This window comes from Porites lutea, chromosome 1, assembly GCF_958299795.1.
Source record: "Porites lutea chromosome 1, jaPorLute2.1, whole genome shotgun sequence".
In the NCBI taxonomy this organism is placed as follows: domain Eukaryota; kingdom Metazoa; phylum Cnidaria; class Anthozoa; order Scleractinia; family Poritidae; genus Porites; species Porites lutea.
The window spans coordinates 39987169-40007779 of record NC_133201.1 but is presented as its reverse complement, the minus strand read 5'-3'; the positions used below and the strand labels follow the sequence as shown (position 1 = coordinate 40007779).

Here is a 20611-nt window from a genome sequence, read left to right as displayed (position 1 = left end):
CATATAAGTGTATCTTATATGTCAGAGTTTGTAAGCATGATTGTTTTGATAACAGGTGCAATGGATACCAGTTCACAACAATTCAGGCCAAGATTTTTCAAACTACGTCATCTCCTATCTCCAGCGAGACACAGATTTAGCCTGGCGTCAAATTGAAGTCGGATTATCAAAGACTCAAGAAACAGTAGATCACCTACAAGCTGACAGCGAATATCTTTTCTGTGTCTCTGTTGCGGGTTCTAAGCTAGGGGCTGGCATAAGGAGTCCTCCGACTGCTGTTTACACTGGTGCTATGTCTGGTAATTCATTTTTTTCAGTTTCCCGTACAGTCTGGAGTTTATATTTGCCGAAATAAGTGTCGTATACGTTCTCTGGACAATTGTCTTCCACACAATGCATAGAACGGGATTTTCCCTGTTTGGAATAACAACGTAACGTAAATTACATGAGACAATGAACAGTAGACACAATAACTAGCAGCAACAGGTTTTCCAACACCAAGAAACAACCCAAGTTCGAACCACTGAAACACTGCTCCAATATCGCCAGTAAAATTAAAAATGTATATATATTTATAATAAGTCAGTCTTCCAAGCCGTTTAATCAACTTTCTTTGCAGCGAAGTTTTCACGTAACCTGTTGGACAATCCAAACTTCGCCCCTGCACAGGATTGGGATGAAACTGGGCACACTTTTTATATCATCACAGAACCTTGGAAGTTGATACAACCAAAAGACAGGCAATACAGGCTTGAAAAAAGAAATCTTGGTAAGAAAAATAACTGCTTTTTAGCCAATGGGTACTCCCACAATTCCCGGTGTTGATTGGAAGGACCCATTATTTAACTTGGTACAAGCCGTCAACTTGAATGGTTTCTCTTTTGGCCATTCCTTATTAGGCCGCACTATATAAGTATTTCGGCGTTTCGCCCTCTCCTTATCTGTACGTATCGAATTTAAATAACAATAATAATCATTATAATAATAACAATAATTATGTGACTCTTGTACTGCTAACTTACTGAGAAGGTCACTTTCCAGCAGCAGTCAACAGACTTATGACTGCCCTAAGTTCATGGGATGCGTTAGGCTCTGATTCGAAAGAGCATGGCTCCAAAGCGAATAAATAATAATAATAATAATTGATGTAGCTGAACCAAGGAATGCCAGGGTGGAACTGAGGGAAAAAGAGAAAATTGACCTAGCAATATAATTGAGAAAACTGTGGAGAGTCAAAACAAGAGTTGTTCCTTTTGGGGGCATTTGAGACAATCCCAAAAGAATAAATTGGTCATCTTGAAAGCATAGGGGTGAGTCTTCTTTCGGTTCAAATACAGCTAGAATCCTCCCACGGGTTCTCGAGTAATAAGAAGGTTGCAGGATGTGGCTTGTACCGGGAACTGGTTACCAGTTGAACTCTGATAGTATGTACATAATAATTGTAAAAATATTTAATAATAATTATAAAAATAATAATAACCTTGTTACTTATCGTAAAAGTACATGTATGATTAAAACTTAGTTGATAATCGATTACGTTTGATGATGTATGTTGAGGCATAGGAAACGTCCTGTATTCAAGTATCATGTTTTTTAAAACGAAAAATGTTTCCGTCATTCCTAATATTTGTTACTATTGATCGTTTTGATCGTAACGGACATTTGATTCACTACCCGCATGAACACTTATTGATTGTTTCAGGTTTGTTCCCCCCTGTCATTGAAGGCGGTATGACAAGCTGGTTCATTCAGGCATCGAATTCCCTCTGTTGGAGAGTACAGACGATCAATCTCCTGTTCAAGGGTTTTACAGAGGAGTATCTTGATGAAGTGAAACCAGATATCCTTGTTTCTGAAAGGCAAGTTAGCGACCTTGACTTCACCTTGGGAATATAAGGTCTTTCCATAAGGCGCACCCCTTCATGACCCAAGGAGCCCTTCCAATTTTTTTTCTACTCACTTAACTGCTGCTGTTTCATTTGGATTGATGTTTGTCATGACTAGTACAAAATTTCGTTAGACTTTGACGACTTTAGCGAGTTTCTGTAAATCAGCTCCTGTTTCCGCTTTTTCAAAACAATTAAAAAAATGAAATGTTCTGGAAGCAATTTTGAAGGAGTAGACTGAGAAGAAGAGACTTCAAAAACCAAGTGGCACAATTGCAATGATTTTAAAACACTTTGATTGACTGAATTTTTAGGTATGCCATTAAAAAGCGCCGCACTGGCACATTTCAAATGAAGGTGTCCTTACTTGATGCCGAGGAGAGGAATCTTCCTGGAAGAAACTTTTATTACACCGGACAGCTCCCTCTATCGTCGGAGTCACAGTCAAAAGCGCCGCTGACGTCTGAAGAATGGATGTGGAGTATTGCAAGCCACATATTCTCTGGTTACCCTCCAGGTTTGCGATTCATTCGATTTGAAGACATAATGCAAAGCGGTATAACTGGATTGACAACAATTAGACCAATCAGGAGAGGCTCTGGCCAAGCTGCTTCGGTGGAATTCGATCCATACGACGAAATGGCGCCCACCGATTGTTACAACGTGATGGCGTGTGGAGCTTCTGTCAAGATTGCTCAGAAGTAAGAATTTGTTTTAATAGTTAAACTTCGATTAAAAAAAAATCACTTAACATCAGCTTTCTTAGTATTATTCTATTTCTAAGAAAACAACCAGTTTGTTTTAAGTTGGCCTTTTTCAGTATAAATTCACAAATTCATCAAATTCATCATGAAAGAGGTTTGCAAACGGAAAAAAACGCACTTCTCATGATTTATGTTACGTCAAAACTCCAACTTTGTAGACGGGTTTGGTCGTTTTCGTTCCTTATACTTTTCCATATTTTTCTTTCTGAACCTATTTAGCGTTCACATTTAAACACGTAATTGGTAAGCAGCGAATTCAGCAAGGATAGATCAGATCTTTTCGTAGGTACCTCATTTTGGACCAACCCTGATAGCCCTACACACAAAAATAAGTGTTACATCTTTTAGCCAGTCAGCCACATTTTCAAGGGAAAGGAAGGCGATAAAGCGGGAAACAAAACCAAATTGGAACATGAAGGCCAAACGAAGTTGAAAAAGAGAGAGCGAGAAAGAAAGATCGAAATACTGGTAGAATCGCAAATTTATCCAATAAGCCCACAGTGTTGCAGGTCTTGTTTTTAGCCATTTTCGTGTTAAGTTTTGGCCGAAAACCGGTAGAAAAGAGGATTTGAAGATTCCTTCTCCCTTTGGCTTCCTTGATTCAAACCTTCTGATTGTATTTCAAAGTACAAAAAAAGCCAAACAAATAGACACACACTCTTACGATTGGAAGCCGAAAAAGGTTCTGAAATTACTGCCACCATTTCTAAAAGCCCGCTCTATACTATCGATATTTTTTTTCAGCGTAAAAGGATAGAGGCGCGTTTATATAAGTTTCATTAATTGGCTGTTTGGTCTATTTTTACCACAGCGAAGCTTGAAATCGTCCATTGTCAGCTCTGCACAAAATTATGGAGAAGCTCACTTCAAACGGTTAACTTGGAGCTCTACGATGCAAGCCTTTTTAACAATAAGTACGACTTTACAATTATCAAATGATTCAGAGTTGATAATATAGAAAGATCCAGAGAGGTTAGGAGATTATAATATTAGGTTTTTAAAAGGACGATTATGCTTATCATCAGCATCGTGAATCATAATCAGCGTCGTTATTAGCAGGGAACCCCTCCGTATATTTCTTCTAACTGCCTTTCATAAGAACGTTAACTTGGGAGAATTCTCTTGCTACTGCTCCTTTATTCTTCCATAACAGTAAAAGAGTAGCATGTAGGCCTAAAAAAAAATCAGTTTCTAAGAAAGTATAAAAGTTATTACGCACAAAAGTTATTGTTTAGTCCTGGTATCAACATGTGTTAGGGTGATCTAATGCTTTTCAAGCTCCAGAGGTCGTCAATATATAGGTCTATTATATAGCTCATGCGATAGCACTGCAATCGAAACATTTTCAGGTTAAAAGAACCGGAATGAATCTAAAGATTTGACTGCACACCGTCTACTCGAAGGGACCCCAGTGTGAAAGGAATATGAATGCCAAAATTGGAATTAAAGCCCCAAATGAAACAATCTAGGCGTGGCTCAAACATAGTCATACCATTCCAAAAAGAACTCCAAATCAGTAAGAGCTTAAAATTCCTTGTGACGTGGTCACTGATTTCTTTATTCTTTTGTTCTGTTTTATTGTACTTTCTTTACTGGCTCTCATTCCTGGACACCCTAGAAGGTTCCGAAAATTGCATTTTGCATCCTGAAAAAACTATAGTATGCCCGCGTGTTTCATGTGGTTGTTTTTCCCCGGGCAACTAAAGTAGATTTTACTTTGCGGGTTGGAAAGAGTCAGAACTTTCGAAGTAACAATAAAACGATGGAAAGAATCTTCATGTTTTCCCAAGTAATTACAAAATTAAAGTAAGCAGTTTTAGACGTTCCGTATGAGATAACTACAGAGACGAAGGATAGCTCGACGAATACAGCGTTCGTTAAAATTATTAAGTAGTTTATAGTAAAACTCCGTCGTAAAGGCTCTAAGCCTGCAAGATACGGCGAGAAATATCTCTTTTAAATTTGCTTAACGTTCTTTTGAAGCAGAAGATTAGAATTCAGCTTTTACAATATTTTTAAGGTTTGTGTAGCGGTAGATTCCTATTGTAGAGGCTCGCTTTTCCTAGCAGGTATCTAGACAAGCAATAGCAACATGACTAGTTTTTTTTTTTTTTTTTTGAGTAATGTTTGAGATATATTATTATTCATTCAAAATATTTCCCCGATTCTGATTGGCTAAAAGCAGACGCGTAATTCACCATAACCAGTTACTGATGACCAAATTTGGAAGAATTTTGTGTTTTACGAGGAAATGACGTTAAAAATGCAGCGTTCTTGCTTCTTAAGGTCAACCGAGAAGACCTTGGGACGAGGTTGAGTTGTTTTGGTTGTGAAAACAAAAAATGGCGGACATTTCAGTCGTGTCAAGAGTAAGAACTAGGCGAAATTATAGCTAAAAACATGGCAAGGACAGCAAGAACACAAATCGAAGGGAGACATCTGCTATTTGGAGAACATTTGCGGAGCTGAAAAACCCTAAACGTGCACTATCGAAGGTTAACTTAACATCGATTGAGTTAAGCATGGTTTAGCTTTGTTTTCAAACCAGGAATTATTTTGAATGAATAATAAAACAATTATTTAATTCGGCTTTCGTATCATATGAAGAATTATGGAGATCTCGGAGGGTGTTATCCGCCTTGGCCTACGGCCTCAACGGATAACACCCTCTTCTATCTCCATAATTCTTCATACGCTACTCAGCCTCATTCATTAATTGATAAATTAATGTACACCAGATCATTTCCAAGGTAAAATCCCCAGTAACGAGAGAATGAACTGAGCTTTTTTCCGAAAAGCTTATATTCTGTAAATCTTTTATGCACTATATTTTTTTTTTCTCCCGGTATAATCTTTCCTCATTTTGATCACGTAAAATTAAATATTTCCCGCGCAAATTGACTGGCCCGCCAAGATTATCTCCAGCTAACTATGGGCCAGTACGCAATCTTGTAAAACTCAATAAGGGAAATAAAATAATGATATTGTTGTTGTTGTTGTTGTGATATGATCTGATAATATAATATTGGGGCGTTCTACCCCGTCTGCCATCGCAAGTTTGGCTTTCCTGCATGTTTACCGTGACATTGAGGCCCCGTCTAAATGAAAAAAAAAAGTTGTCGGGGGAAAAAGTGTCAGCCTCCCAACGAGTATATGAGAAAAAAAATTAGTCTCTTTGCCCAAGCCAAGAGCTGCCAACAGCGCTCGCGTATGCTCTAATTTTCGGCGTGTTTATATGGAGAAATGTTGGCCCGGCTCGTAAAGTGACCTTACCATCGAAAAAAAATGACCCAGCTAGGCGCGGTCCCCCTTCTATCCGAGCCAACTTATTTTTTATTTTTTTTCTCGGGTAAACGGCTCGCCGAGTGTTGTAAAGAAATTTTTGACACGTTGGGTCCCCCAGGGTAACTCGGGTAAGCGAGTGACCGTTCTACCGGTACAAGTTTTCTCCATATAAATGGGGCCTAAGTTAATGGTTCTGATTTAAAAGGTGTTGTGTCCGAAGACTACGCTTCAGCCGATTTCGGGTCCCCTCCCAAACCTTAACCATGACATCACGTATTTTAACCCTCGGGCGTACATGCAAATTCATACCCTCACCGTGGTACAAGGGGGAGGGGGGTTGGATGGACCCCCACCTCCCTACAGTTTTTTATATGCTGCAGTATTTTGAAACGATTTTCCCTTCAGTGGAAAGCCTTTAATTTGATATTCTCTACAAGCTAAGGTATATTTTATGGGTGGTTTCGCTGCTGGGAACCTGTGACATTACCAACAATGGTCGCCATCTTGGCCGCCATCTTACATTTTATCAAGAATTAGAAATCAGGTAAAAAACAGTGAGAATGAAATTTTTTTTGCTCTTAACATGTAAAATAACACATAAATAATTATTTTGCATCAATTTATCCACACGATTTACTGTTATTGTTTAAAAAGTTGAAAAAACATGTCCTTTCACTCAAAAATGGCTTGACTACCTCCTACTTATGACGTCATATCTCGTAGCCATAGAAACTGACTATCACTGAACTTGTATCAAAATGCGCTCGAGGGATAAACGAACAGCAACAGAAAACTTCAGATGCTGATGTTTTATCGTCTTGGAAAACATCAGAGAAACCTTAGGAGGTGGTGTTGTTCTAGCGTTGTCATTCATGTTTTGATTCTCAGTCATTTGATTTGCATTATGCCATGTGGCTTTTTTTTTCTTTCCTGAACTGTGGCCCGGCCAAAATGCCGCGCGAATGAAATCACGTGCTTTAGTTCCTGTTTACATGGAGGTGGAGGACCCCAGATAGGTGAGGTAACATTTGGCAGGTCACCCCACCTATCATGTAAACGTGATCAAAATAAAATGAAAGATGATATGGACAGACGGGTTACCCCAGGGTTACCCCCACCTAAGCGGGTTACTGCACCTACCTGGGGCCCTCCACCTCCATGAAAACAGCTCCTTAGATGATGGTGTTTGGATTGCGTCTGTTAACACGTTATATTATTCATCCTTGTCAAAACGAAATTACGTAAAAGAGTTGCCTTTTATTCTACTGACAATCTCGTAACTGCTGAAAAGCCTTTTTGAAATATTAAATTTGGGTGTTACTTTTTTTAACGTTTGTAATTTGTAGTTTAAAATAAGCGCAACCATGCACACACTACGCAGTTTGTGAAGACTGCGGAATTTAGTTTAAGGCAGGGAAAATATAAATTAAGTTATCTTAGGCCCGTTTCAAACGTCGTGCTACTGCCCTGCCGAACTCAAATGATCGAATTAAATTCGCCTTTAGCACGGCGGTTGCTAAATCGTATCTTTATTTTTGTGTTTTGTTCTCGGCAACAGCCCTTCTATTCGATTGGATTAAATTAGACGTCTGAAACCAAGTAGCGCTAGTGTCGTGCTGTAGTCGAGCTACAGTCGAGCCACTGTTAGAACGGCAGTAGCACGACGTTTGAAACAGGCCTTAACTGCTTAAGAAACCAAACATTTACCTTTCAGTAAAGTTTGCTATCAGATTTCTACAGGATTTCTAGTTCAGAAGGAGCGGTTTACAGTCTTGATTTTGTAAAACGTTTGATGAATGAAAACCAGCTTTAAAACGTTAAATTCAGCTTCCAATAGATTATTAAAGGGGACCGGCGGCGGCTTCAGGTGATGAAGACTGGGTGAGAATTTTTTCTAAGCCAACTTATAGCTCGAAAAAAGAGTCTTTTCCTTAAGAAAACTTGCAAGAATTATGTCCGGTCATAGGATACTGTACGTCCGTAAGGTTAGTTTCGACTGTGGTTAAATTCTCTGCTATAGCTACATAATAACGTGCACATACGCAAAAATTCTCGAAGCTATATATTTAATTAGCATAAAAATAACTTGGTGAACCGTACTCTATGCACCTTTTCTTGCTGCACTGAACGCTCGACGTTTACATATTTTTATTTCATTATTTTTTCAAACGTAATTTTGGTTCTTAAGACCTGCCGTCATTTGTTAAGTTTGATTCTTCCCAGTGAACGCCGGCGGTTATATCCAACTCGCGACGATGCATTACAGCGAAAATAATAGTTCTAGTCAATTAGAATTATATCGTTAATCCATAACCAATGACGCGACTCTAACACAGGCTCATTTCCAAAGTCAGATTATTTGCAAGTGACTATCAAACTGACCACCTGCTGGGAAATTATTTGCGGCTGGAAACAAACAGTTGCTCAACAACTAAAATCATAAACTCCCTTTTCCGAACGTTCGACTTTTTCTTTTCGCTTTAAAAGTTATGAAATGGCCGCAGTGTACATCTCAGTTTTTATTTTCGGTGTTGCATTGGGTAGGCTGATCCCGAGGTAGGTTCTGACGTTGCTATTTAACTTTAACTAGAATGTAGACAGCCTGAGTAGTAGACTAACTGTTCTTCTTTGCCTTTTTGCTTTGTATGTCCAAATTTAACTAAGAAATTATCAGGAACTCAGTGTTCATCTTGGCCTTAGAAACCAAATGAACCTATCAAAGAGTGAAATGAGGACTACTTGAACTAATGGCTAATAACGTAGGCCGTGAGAAAAAACCTGAATCCACTTCAATAGTGCTCAGATGTTCGTCACTGTCATTGCTTTTGACAAAAAACGTTATTGATTAAGCTTGAATTTTATCTAGATCGCCCTCGCAACAGGAATAGACTACCAAGCTATTAGTGAAACAAATTTACGGAATTGTGGTGGAGGAGGCTATTTTTTCCTGGCACGATTATCCTCCACTTCCACCAATAGGCCGTTGAACACTGAGAACAGTGTTGACAGAAAATAAATTTGTTAGAATATACCAATTCCAAGCCAATCAAATAAGCTTAAGTAGCCTGTCCAATATTTTGCCTTATTCCATTTCTAAACTCCAAATTTCTACAAGCAATGACTAAACACGAGGGCGACCTTGAAGAGAGAGGGAAATTTGGAAAACGACATATAAGCTGAATAATTAACAAGGGAACCTTTTTCGTCTCGTTCGCCTTTTGAAAGGGATTTTTCATGTCGATGTCAAAGATTTTATCGATCGTTTGTTTGACTTTTTTTTCTTTTAATGAGGTTGTCATATCATGATTTACCACTTTCGCCTAAAGATGAGATTGTAATTTCGGTCAGATTGATCTGCAGCTAGATGCATTGCTCACTCATAGGTGAGAATCATTATTGTCATCATCATCATCATCATCATCATCATCATCATCATCATCATAACAAACACATTCCTTTCTAATTCTTTTTTCATTTTGTTAGAGAGTAGCACTGTTGTGCTAATGTAACTTATAGTTAAAGCAGAATATTTTGTTGTTGTTTGTACCCATGAACAAGATGTGCCTATAATTATAAGCGGTTGGTATGGATTTATATTGAACTAGAATAACACGACGAAACTCTGCAAAAAACGTAAACGAACAATCTTTAATTTAATGCGTCTGTTAAAGAAAATAAGATCGTTTTAAACTGTTCTGCAGGAAATTTAGCTTTTTTCAGCAATTTGGAGCGGCGAGTATATAAAACTTGTAACTTAGGACGTGCTCCGACAATGTGAGGTGATTAGAAGTCTCAGAAGGGTAACTAAGACGATTTATTTAAAAGGGAAACTTACAATTTTCTTTAACTGAGTATCTTACTCGCTTGCTGCATTACAATTGAAATCACTCTATTACCCTGTCTCCGAGTTTACCTTATGACTACAATCAGTGAACATGGGACATTTTTGTAGTCGTTTGTCTTTTCTTAATAGGTCTTTAGGAAAGGAAACTCTGTGCAACACAACTGTGTTTGAAACAACCCGAGATCTAGTTTATTGCGTCCAAACGGGGATTCACTATGACAAGACGCGCCGGCCAAATTCGCCTTCCCTTAAGGGTAAGCAGATAGATTAATTACTACTGAATCATTGCCCAAATACATTATTTACCATTGCGGAACAATTGATATCAGCGGCCTTCTGCCCCCAGTCGTTCAAAAGCTGTTTAGCGCTATCCAGCGGATAAATCATTTTATTAAAAACTGAATCATTGGATAATGCAATTCCAGCATTTTGATTGGCTTAGCCGTTATGGTATATGAGCTATTATACCATGCGCTCCATATATGGTCGGTGTACGCGTCAGTTTAAAATTGGAAGCTAGCTGAGATTTTTTTTCGCGAAAGATAGAACGGCGCCCGCAGCAAATCGTTTTAATTCATTTCTTAGAATACTAGAAATGCAATTTCATCGAAAGAAAAAAGACAGAAACAAACAAAAAAGCCACAAGAGCTTGTTTGAAAGTTTGTCGAAAAACACATGAAAACACATGGAACTAAAGTACCTTGACCAGCTACGAAAGAAGACAAGTGTTGTTTCTTCATGATCGCGAAGCCATTCGCCCATCGAGTCACTTGCCGATAGATAACTGCGGCTTGTTTATCCGATATCAAGAATATAAATCACAAGTAACCAGCTACAAATACAGGCTATGCAGCCATTCACTAGAGCAATCGAGGCGGCAGTCAGTAGCTTCCTTTCTCGTTCAGCAAAACCAGCTTGTGGCTTCAAACAACTTCATAACAAGCGACCGAGGTAATAGTTTTTCTCCGTTGTTCTTACTTAACTGCACCGAAAATCCAACGTCACAGTAATTTCGACGGCTGTCACTTAAAAATTCTTTTCCTTCACATTATCTGCCAGGTTTTTTTAGCTGTTCTGCTGTGTAAAATCCTAGAATCCCGATGAGTTTTTAAGAAACTAATGTTCATCGCTACAATGTTTTGATTTTTCATTCATGCAGTCCAGGCCGTCCGTTCGCGCGTTGACAGTTTTGATAGACGTGTGACATGTGAATAGCGGAAGTCCCTTGTCTTTTCCGGTTTGTTCTAGTCGGGGAGATTCAACGAGATTTTGTGGGCGTTTTTAATATAACAATTATTCCACTCGCGCTTGTTGGATATGAGATGATTATAGCCAACTCGGCGCAACGCGCCTCGTTGGCTATCTACCATCTCATATCCATTGCGCCCTCGTGGAATAATTGTTAATTAGTATATACTGAAACAGTGGATAGTGTTTTTCGCGCGCTCTGATTGGCTACTCAATCAGTGAATATCCTGCACTATTCACTGATTCACCTCCAGTCCCTCCGAGCGAGCGACACCAAACTCGCGTAAGTTGCGAGCAAAATGCCTTCCCGGTTTGCTGCCGTTAAACAAACAAAGAAATTTCACAACTAATCAAGCAAGCTGTTTCCGAAATACACGAAGAAGGTGACGAAGTTCCGATTGGAAGTTTTAACAGGTAAAGCTTTCTCTTTTTGACACGAATTTATCGATAAAACCGGTGAAAAAGTTTTTTTTGTTTACAAAGGCAAATTAAGTTTAAGTCTTGCTTACCTTATTTAGTTGAGTTGTTCATAAATAAGCTTAAAACTAAATTTAATAATCTTTTTTTATAGAATGATTTTAAATACAAAAAGAATTCACAAATCCTTTTGATGAAATTTCCACGCAAGAGCTAAACAAATGCATTCAAAAGTTTTAACTGTCGGCAAGAAAAAGCGACGGCCGCGGCCGCCCGGTCATTACCCGCCAAAATTGTAATCGTTGGCGACAGTATTTGAGTTAAAAATTGTCATTTTTGTGCTCAATTATCTCACTGTTTTAGTATATACTAAAACAATTATTCACCTCAGTGTCGGTGGCTAGTCGTGGATATTTACCTCACTGCTTCGCAGTTCGGTAATTATCCAGGACTAGCCACCTCCACTTCGGTGAACAATTGTTATATAAACTACGTGTTGAATTTAACCCACCTAACGAGGACGATTAACTCACTGATCGAGGAAAAAATTTTGTCAAAACAAACAAAATGGCGGACTTGCTGTCTCACAAGTACGAAAAAGAAAGTTCCAACAGCGAGAAATTGAACTCGACCGACTAACAGACGAAGAACTTCGAAGCAGATATAGTTTTGACCGAGAGTCAACAAAATATCTGGTAGAAATCCTAAAAGACGACCTCCAAAGGCAGACGAGAAGAAACCATGCGCTGTCGCCAATTTTGGTGCCAATTTTTGGCGTCATATTTTTTTTTTGGCAGCAGGCGGTCTTAGCACTATTATGGGGTTAGTTTATTGCGGGATAATTTCGCTTTCAGGAACAACTTTTTAACCCACGATTAGTTATCCAGGGAATATGAAATTTAATCGTGGATTACCTGCTAATCGGAGATAGAGGATGTTACAAGGCCGCGCGAGTGTTGAAAAATATTTCACGAGTGAGAGCAGCGAACAAGTGAAGTATTTTTTCAGCACGAGAAGAGAAATTTCGTATCTCCAAGCGGCCATGTAATGTTCTATTTATTATATAAACACCAATGAAATACCAAACCATTTCACGTTAATAGTTTTTTTGGTGTGAAAGGCGCGATTTACTATGTAGCCATAGCAACGGTGATATTTTCACCTGTGAAGATAACATGTTATTTTTACTAGTGAAAATATCAAGTTTTCGCGCGAAAGCTCACCTGGTATTTCATTGGTGTTTATATAATAAGATAGAGTAATCAGCTTTTCAGGAACCGATAATCATATGCCGCGCGTACTAGTCGATAATATGGTACTGCTAAAAGAGGTCGCTTTCTTTGGTTATTCGTGCAAGTTCCGCCGATCGAAACAAAAATTCAACGGTTTACTTGCCATATGTTGATACGAGTTCTAAAAATTATGGATAGCAATTAAAGGCACTTCTTTTCTTTTTCTTTCAAGCAAAAACAAATTTTGGTAACCTAATCAACAGTAAACCATGGTAGCCCTTGTACTTCTCTAAATGAAACATAGGGATTTCTCATTTCCTCTTCGGTAACTTCTTTCTGACCAATAATAATACTGAAAAAGTTTGACATTTTTTTCACTCAGATGGTCCAGTCATCGTGAACGTCTCCATCGATATAGCATCACTTAATGTTGATGCTGATGACATGGTAAGCACTATTTTTTCATGTCGGCCCAGGCTGTTTGTGGTGACCCGGCCAATAGTTGGAATTTAGCTGTTGTAGGCATGTAGCTTTAGAGGTGGCCGTTAGTAAAGGTTAGACTGGATTCCGCAAATCAAATTAATTTAAACCAGTATCTGCACTATTTTATATATATTTGTTTTTTTTTTTTGTTGTTTTTTTTTCGTAAATTAGTCGCCAAAGAGCCTGGATTACATAGCAGTCATAATGAATTTGATAAAATAATGCTAAATTAATTGCAATAAGATTATTATAATTCGATAAGTAAAAATAAATATAAAACTTTTTTATAGAAAATTGCAAATTTTAAGAAACATCAAACAGTTTAGTGAAGTCATCAAATTTTCAGTGAATGGGGTGATGGACGCAAGCAAAGGAATAAAAACAAATATAATCTTTACACTTGACAATGGAAATGATGGAGAGTTCGAAAATTTCCTGGCTTGAAACAAATAATAATAATAATAATAGTAACAACATATTTAACCAGGGTAAACCCGTCAGCTGAAGCTATTATAAATGGGTAACTAAGAATAAAAATTAAAGGAAAAATAACTATAACAGATCAAATTTTAGAAAATTTAAAAACTGTGTACAATGTCGGTGAATAAAAGCTAAGAATTATATGTAACTACTTAAATTTAAACTCTAAAATACTTTAGAAGATTTACCAGAAAAAATATTATCATTAAGCTGTGTTTTAAAAATCACCAGAGCCAACTTCCTTTAGATGCGGTTGCAAAAATCGTTCCTTAGCTAAAAAGGTAATTTTTAAACAAAATCACTACAGAAACCACAAAACGGCTCTAACAGAAAATCCATTTCCGACTTCCATTTGACTTTTCTTGATACAAGAACTGGAAAAGTTCATTATTCCGTTTGCGAGTAAATATTTTGTAAGCATGCTACCATGGCTATTAAAATATCAAGTAACGGTCCCGCTAAATTTTCTCTTAATTAAACACAATTATGCGGATGTTTCGACAATCAACCAATCACAATTTCTAGCCGGTTTAAGGAGATTTTCCAGGTAGTAACTTCACTGGGAAGTATTTAAGTGGCTCAATATATTAATGAAATACGTATACATTCATCATTTTATCGTTCTCGGGTATTCTATGAACCAATTTAAGGACCTCCCAGTTCACTTGCTAGCTCAATTGGTTCGAGCGCTGCACCGGTATCGCAGATGTCAGTGTTCAAATCCCGGCAAGAATGACTTTTTTTTCAGGTTTTCTTTTCGTAGTTGCATAAGTTGCGTCTTTTACTGCGATTTGCTTTGCCTTTATTACATGTGACTGTACGTACTGCGGTTAGGCTTTCTCCCTGGAGCTCTTCTTCAAGCAAAGCTGGCACGATCCCGACCTGGCATACGCTGAAGACCAAACAAGAGAAAAGAAGTTCATTGTTTTCAAGGCTGATCTTCTCAAGGACTTATGGACTCCTGATACGTACATTTATGGCATCAAGTCCATGCAAACCGTACAGACAGAAAATGCACTACCTACCAGTGAGGGATTACGTATTTCACCTGATGGTAGAATTCTATTTGCAACAAGGTTTGTGCTTTACCTCTAGTGGTACTGGTTTGCTTTATTTGCTTGGCCCGAACATTTTACAACATTTGGAAAGCTTGTTTATAGTAAATATTTACCAAACAAAGCTAACAGAATTATATTACTCTTATTGTATACTTTTAAAATTAACTTACCTTACTCTCACTTCATACTAGAAATGTGTCAAGTATATTCAAGTATTTTTTTTTCTCACATTCAGTTTCGCATATCATCTAGCTTCAGAGAACTTGCTTAAAAGAAGACACAAGTAGCTTTTAGAGTGTGCAGATAAGTGTATGAACACCCCTTCTCGTGTTCCATATTCTTCCCTAGATCATGTGTTATTCCGATCCTGGAAAAGCCGGTCAGTTCAAAGATTTAGCGTTGTCCCAAACTCTATCGAAACAAAGATCGGATGTCAATTTAAAAAAAAAAATGTGATTTGATTTACTGTCTTTCAAAACCGCAGTATTTATACAGTAGTGAATTATTAAAAATTGTTTATAAGCAGTTGTTGTTGTTGTTGTTGTTTTTTTTTTTAGACTAAGTATGAAATTAAGGTGTTCAATGAATTTCCGGAATTTTCCGATGGACAAGCAGACGTGCTATTTGAACCTTACCAGTTGTGAGTATCACGTTTGAATTTCTTTGAAATAAATAGCCTATTTAGAAAAGGAAATCCACGAATAAACAACAAACGAAGAAAAGAACGAATTAATCAATCAATCAATCAATCAATATTGAATGTTGATATCGATTAGCAAACAGCTAGCTCTGTGAATGGTGGTTCTTTTTCAGTCTAGGCCAATTAAATCATTCCTGGCTAAATAAGATCAGTTTTCAAATAGTTGTGATTTCTTGGTTTTTCAGTGGATCAATTGGATCCTGGCTCTGGAAATGGCACAAAAAATAATATTTTATACACCCCGGCATCATCCCCAACCTCTTCGCCATGGTTTTTCCCTTAGAAAGTGGGAGGCTGGACGTGGGATCGCTCCTCCAGTTTTGGTGAGGACCCCCCCCCCCCCCCCCCCTCTATGTCAGGGCCTGGATGGTCGCGCACACACACACAAAATTACAAAAACTTTACCTTGTCGCAATTAAAACGCCTTGGGATGAACAAAACCTCTTAGTGCAAATCTATTCCTGAAGATTACCGTAATGATTCGATTTAGCGCCGGGGGAGCTAAATTTACTTATGGTACCTCAAGGGAGGGCGCTTATTAGGGAAGGGGTGCTTATTTCGTATTTCGTTTTTCATCAATAAATAAGCTTTAGAGTGCAGCTCATGCAGGTGATTTGCTCATGGCTTGATGTACTACTTAATCTCAATGTACGTGTTCTCTAACAATGCTATCACTGTAAAAAAAAAAAAAAATCAGGGGCGCTTATTAGAGCAGGGGTTCTTATTGGCATGGAGTACTGGGCGCTTATTGGAATGAGGATGCTTACGCGATAGAGGTTCTAATTAACAAAAATATACTTGAAATGTGACATTAATATAGGAGAGGGAGCGTTTTTTGGAACGAAGGCCCTAAATAGAACCATTAAGATTTAATCTGCGCACATACAGACACCGAGAGCAAGGCTCAGATCCAAGAGACCGAAGTGTCGATTTACAGAGGCAGGGTTTGGTATCTTAGGGGCAGAGAGAACTTTCAGTTCTGGAAAGGTGTCAATATTATAAGGGCGTCAGTCGAACCTTAGAAAATAATCAACAGATGTCATTATTTTATAAACAGTTTTTCACACAGCTGATGATCTCTCGTACGAATGGAAGGATGTTACCATACAGGACAAAAATATCGCCCACTTTGAACTTATTTCCTTTCAAAACAGGAAAGCTATAGAGGAGTTCGCCACAGGTAGTATTGCCCACATTTTGCGTACTTCAAATAAAACGTCGGCTTATCTCGAAGTCATCCCAGGTTACTCCTGGTTGGTGGGGGTATGCCGCATGTTTCCAGAAACCCTTACCCTGTTTCCGACCAAATTATGTGGTTTCCCTACCCTAGTATGTGTTTGAAAAAATGCTACGAAAGCAAATCAAATCCTCAATCCCACCAACAGTTACAATAAATTTAATGAAATACTACTAGATTTAGTGTAAAAGTAAAGTTAAATAAATAAAAATAAAAATAAATCCTTTCATAGGAAAAAAGCAAATTTTGAAAAACACGGCTGTCAAAACTTGGTTACCAATCAATGTTGACGTACAAGTCACGATGACTTAAAATATTTCCAGATAACTTTTTGGTGGACATAGCTTGAACGGTTTTGAAGTTATTAAGGGGGCCTCAAACAACCCCTCCCTCTCCCCCTGGTCTGAATAAGGTTAATCGAATTAAAAGGTCTAACCACATAATGATCGTATCACTTACGCATTTTATTAACGTTTTTCATAGGCAGGTACGAAAGACTTACAATGACATTTGAATTCAAGAGACGTATAAACTTCTACCTATTGAGCTGGTACCTTCCCGCGACACTAATCGTTGTTCTTTCTTGGGTGGGTTTCTGGATCGATATCAAGTCGACACCCGCCCGGATTTCACTTGGAACGATAACCATATTAGCAATAGGCAGCTTCCTAATCGGCGAGCAGGAAGGATTTCCGAGCGTCTCTTACGTAAGGGCAATTGATATCTACCTCATTGCGTGCTTTGTGTTTGTGTTTGGTTGCATGGCGGAATATGCGATCGTTCACTGTGCAAAGAGATTAGAAGAAGAAAGAGAACAACCAAAGAAGAAGAGCAATAAGGTAATAGTAATTGTGTGGATAGTTATTGGTCAAAACGACTTATTTAACTTAGCTTCTTGAATACAAAAAAAAATGTAAAAATCGTCATGTTATGGCAGCGGGAAGAGAAAGATCTTGGACGAATGACTCCTAGCTTCGTCCGCTCGAAGATACAGATTTTTCACAACATCGCATGAGCGCAACTTTCATGTCTCAGCACACTGATTTCACAGTTGATCGGTTGTTCTGCCATTTCGAGGAAGGTAGATGAGAAAAAAGCGAACTAAGGGACCGGTCATTATTTATCGCCTGGGGCGTGTGGGGGTGGGGGGCGGTGGCGTTTTAGGATTTGGGGCTAAACAACAGGAGATTTAGCCGATCCCCTAAGCAGTACCAATCCACAAAATTTTGCCTCCTAAAAGGTTGCACCAGAATACGATAAGGAGGCGACAAGGTCTACAAGCAATCGGTTAATTTCATATAGGAGTATCCACCGGTAATCTGCACATTCTTGCAGTGGGTTAACTGCCTGAACGAACTTACTTTTGATTTGTGTCATATTCTTAGGTAGAGGACACCATTCCTTGCGAATCAGATCGAAATAATGGCAAAACGGACGAAAATGGTTTGGGTGGAATACTAAACGCAGGTTTCGTGGAAGTAATATCTCCGGTGTCATCACAGAACGTCTTACCGTGGAACAACAACCGGTCTTCACGGCCTACTATCACAGAAGATGCATCAGCATCGAAGACAAGCTTAAGTCTGTTTAGTTGTTGCAAGAACCGATTCCAGAGAAAGGTTATCTTTAAGTGGCTGCTGAAACTTGATGAGATCTGTCGACTGATTTTTCCATTGACTTTCTTGGTGTTGGCTATTTCATACTATATCACATTTGGGGATTTTTAATGGCTACATCTTGAATGGCCCTTCTAGCATAACCCCGGGTTCATTAGAGGTCTTTTAGGAACTCGATTTTTTTGGCCGGTGGTGCACAGTTCAGTTAGCACTGAATTTAAATTCAGACTGGACTGAACGCAAAGAGTTTAAGACAACAGGCGTAATCTTTGACTTTTGAGAGACATGGGTAAGAATTAGTCAGAAATTAATATCCTGACTGCTCGGTTAAAGGCGCGCGGGAGGTGTGGTATAGTTTGGCGCGAGATTGGTGCCATTCTACGTCAGCGTTCTCGTTTTGTTTTGTAAAGTTTCCTTTCCCATGTTTCATATTCTTTCGAGTTCGGAATAACCATATTTGGTTACCTGTGCAGTATGTTGCCCAGTATCCGGCCACTTCAGTTCAACATTGCAGTAACTTTCCGAGTTTCTTGGTCGCAAGAGTTCTGAAATTTGGCCCAGAGACGATCTATTTAGTCCCCAATATGGCGATTTTTTTGGCCAATATTGTATCACAATTTGACTTTGAAAATTAGTAGTGACAGAACTCGTTTTTTATTCATTAGCGCTCATTTAAAAGCCAAGAAAAAAAAATGTTTTTAATGTTGTAAGACAACTTACTTTAGCGTCAAGACTACTTGTCAAACAAGGATTGCAATTATTGTTTAAAACGTAACCGCCAATCTAGCATCAACTAAAAGAGCAAAGTAAACGACTCCAAAACGCAGAAAATCAATTGCGTTTGTGAAAACAGTTATTACGATCAACATTGTTTTTCGTTTTGTTTTTTTTATTTGTTGTTGTTTTTCTGTCTGTTTGTCTGTTCGTTTGTTTTTATTTTTGTTTTGTTTTGCTTGGTTTGGTTTTTTAATTGTGCTGGGGGAAACTGGTTTTTGGAGGGGGGAAAGCTGTGAAATGGGATTGTTAATCTCCCCCGTCTTCTTCAGGACCAACCGAGGCCTTCTCACATGACGTCACGTTCGCCAAAACAATAAAACAGCGGCCATGTTGGTGTTCCAAACCGATCCTGTGGAAGTTGAACTTTACTCCAATTCTCTCTCCCTTCCATCCCTGACATTTTATGGGCCTCTCCCCCCCCCCCCCCCCCGAGCCTCGCGAGGTTTTGCGATACACGTATTTCTAGTGTCTAATGTAAACGCTTTCCTTTGTCGCAATAAATTTGGCATGTATAAATTCAGCGCGATTTCTGTAACGGAGTCAAGTTGAGCCCTGCCGATCTCTAAGGTTGATAATCGCATATCGGATAGAAGTTTATTATACCGTATAACTTTACATGTCGCCAAGAAAAGCTATCCGGTATAGCGTGAGTGCAGATTACCAGCCAGTAGGGTACACCTGGGAGGAGGGGGGGGGGGGGTTAGAGAGGGGGGCGGTGCGCTCACATGAAAGGGGCGGGGATGCTCGTCGTCTCGCTCAGGCGTGTAAATTCGGATTTTGGTCTCACTTAGGGTTTCCTGGGCAAAACGCTATTATATTCAGCCGTAATGGTGTCTTTTAGTTTTGCGCGCGCGCGTAGAAATATAAAAATATATATATTCTATTTTTTCAATTCGCTTTATTTACTCGATTCATGTAGTCAAAGTTTAAAATGGCCTCTTTTAGGGGTAACAAAAAAAGATTGGGCCACGCCCAGATTGGCCACCTTTAGGGGTTTAATTCAAAAATTCCGACGAGCATCCCTGCCCCTTTCTTATGGGAGACCTCCCCAACCCCCCCCCCCCCCTCCCCCCGAGACTGTACATATGGAGAGATAATTTAAAAACATCTGCAGTCTACGAATTCTTTATCTCTACATACTCAGTAGGTCGTGTGATGATGAATATTACATATTTCTCGGAGCGCGATCGAATTGTTTTGGCTTGTGCATGTCGTCTGATCTACTCTAGCCCTTTAGTTATTGGTAGTTTCGAAAACGAAGACCGAAGCACGAAACACCCAAAACTCGAAAACGAAGCACCCAAATCTCGAAAACGAAGCACTGCGTGATCAGATCAGATCAGATCCAGGCAGAATTTGTTCTAGGATAACAGCCTGGGACCAGGCTCTATGGTGGGGAACAGGAGAATTCGTTATCGTGCTTGATTCCTACTGTATTAGCATTGGTCTCGTTTTTATAAAGGACAGACCAGTTTCGAGTTTTTGGGTGCTTAGTTTTCGATCTAGGGTGCTTCGTTTTCGACATTTAGGGGTCTTCGTTTTCGAGTTTTGGGTGCTTCGTTTTCGAGTTTTAGGTGCTTCGTT

The 20611-nt window shown here is 38.9% G+C and overlaps 2 protein-coding genes across 2 annotated transcripts in view; both read left to right on the top strand.

Moving 5' to 3' along the window:
* The window catches only part of LOC140950418 (uncharacterized), a 40452-nt gene extending 35798 nt beyond the window's left edge, over nucleotides 1-4654 (top strand). Inside the window, exons 8-12 of the mRNA XM_073399645.1 lie at nucleotides 56-299; nucleotides 620-769; nucleotides 1703-1859; nucleotides 2201-2587; nucleotides 3462-4654. Of these exons, the coding sequence (XP_073255746.1) occupies nucleotides 56-299; nucleotides 620-769; nucleotides 1703-1859; nucleotides 2201-2587; nucleotides 3462-3471 (948 nt within the window). The 3' untranslated portion in view covers nucleotides 3472-4654. The remainder of the gene's footprint in view (nucleotides 1-55; nucleotides 300-619; nucleotides 770-1702; nucleotides 1860-2200; nucleotides 2588-3461) is intronic.
* A 3775-nt stretch (nucleotides 4655-8429) lies between these two features.
* LOC140929600 (glycine receptor subunit alphaZ1-like) lies at nucleotides 8430-18361 on the top strand. The gene is made up of 8 exons (XM_073379351.1): nucleotides 8430-8491; nucleotides 9909-10033; nucleotides 13059-13123; nucleotides 14474-14715; nucleotides 15255-15337; nucleotides 16455-16577; nucleotides 17118-17479; nucleotides 18020-18361. The coding sequence occupies exons 1-8, from the start codon at nucleotides 8430-8432 to the stop codon at nucleotides 18359-18361; spliced, it is 1404 nt and encodes a 467-aa protein (XP_073235452.1).
* Nucleotides 18362-20611: the final 2250 nt, after the last annotated feature.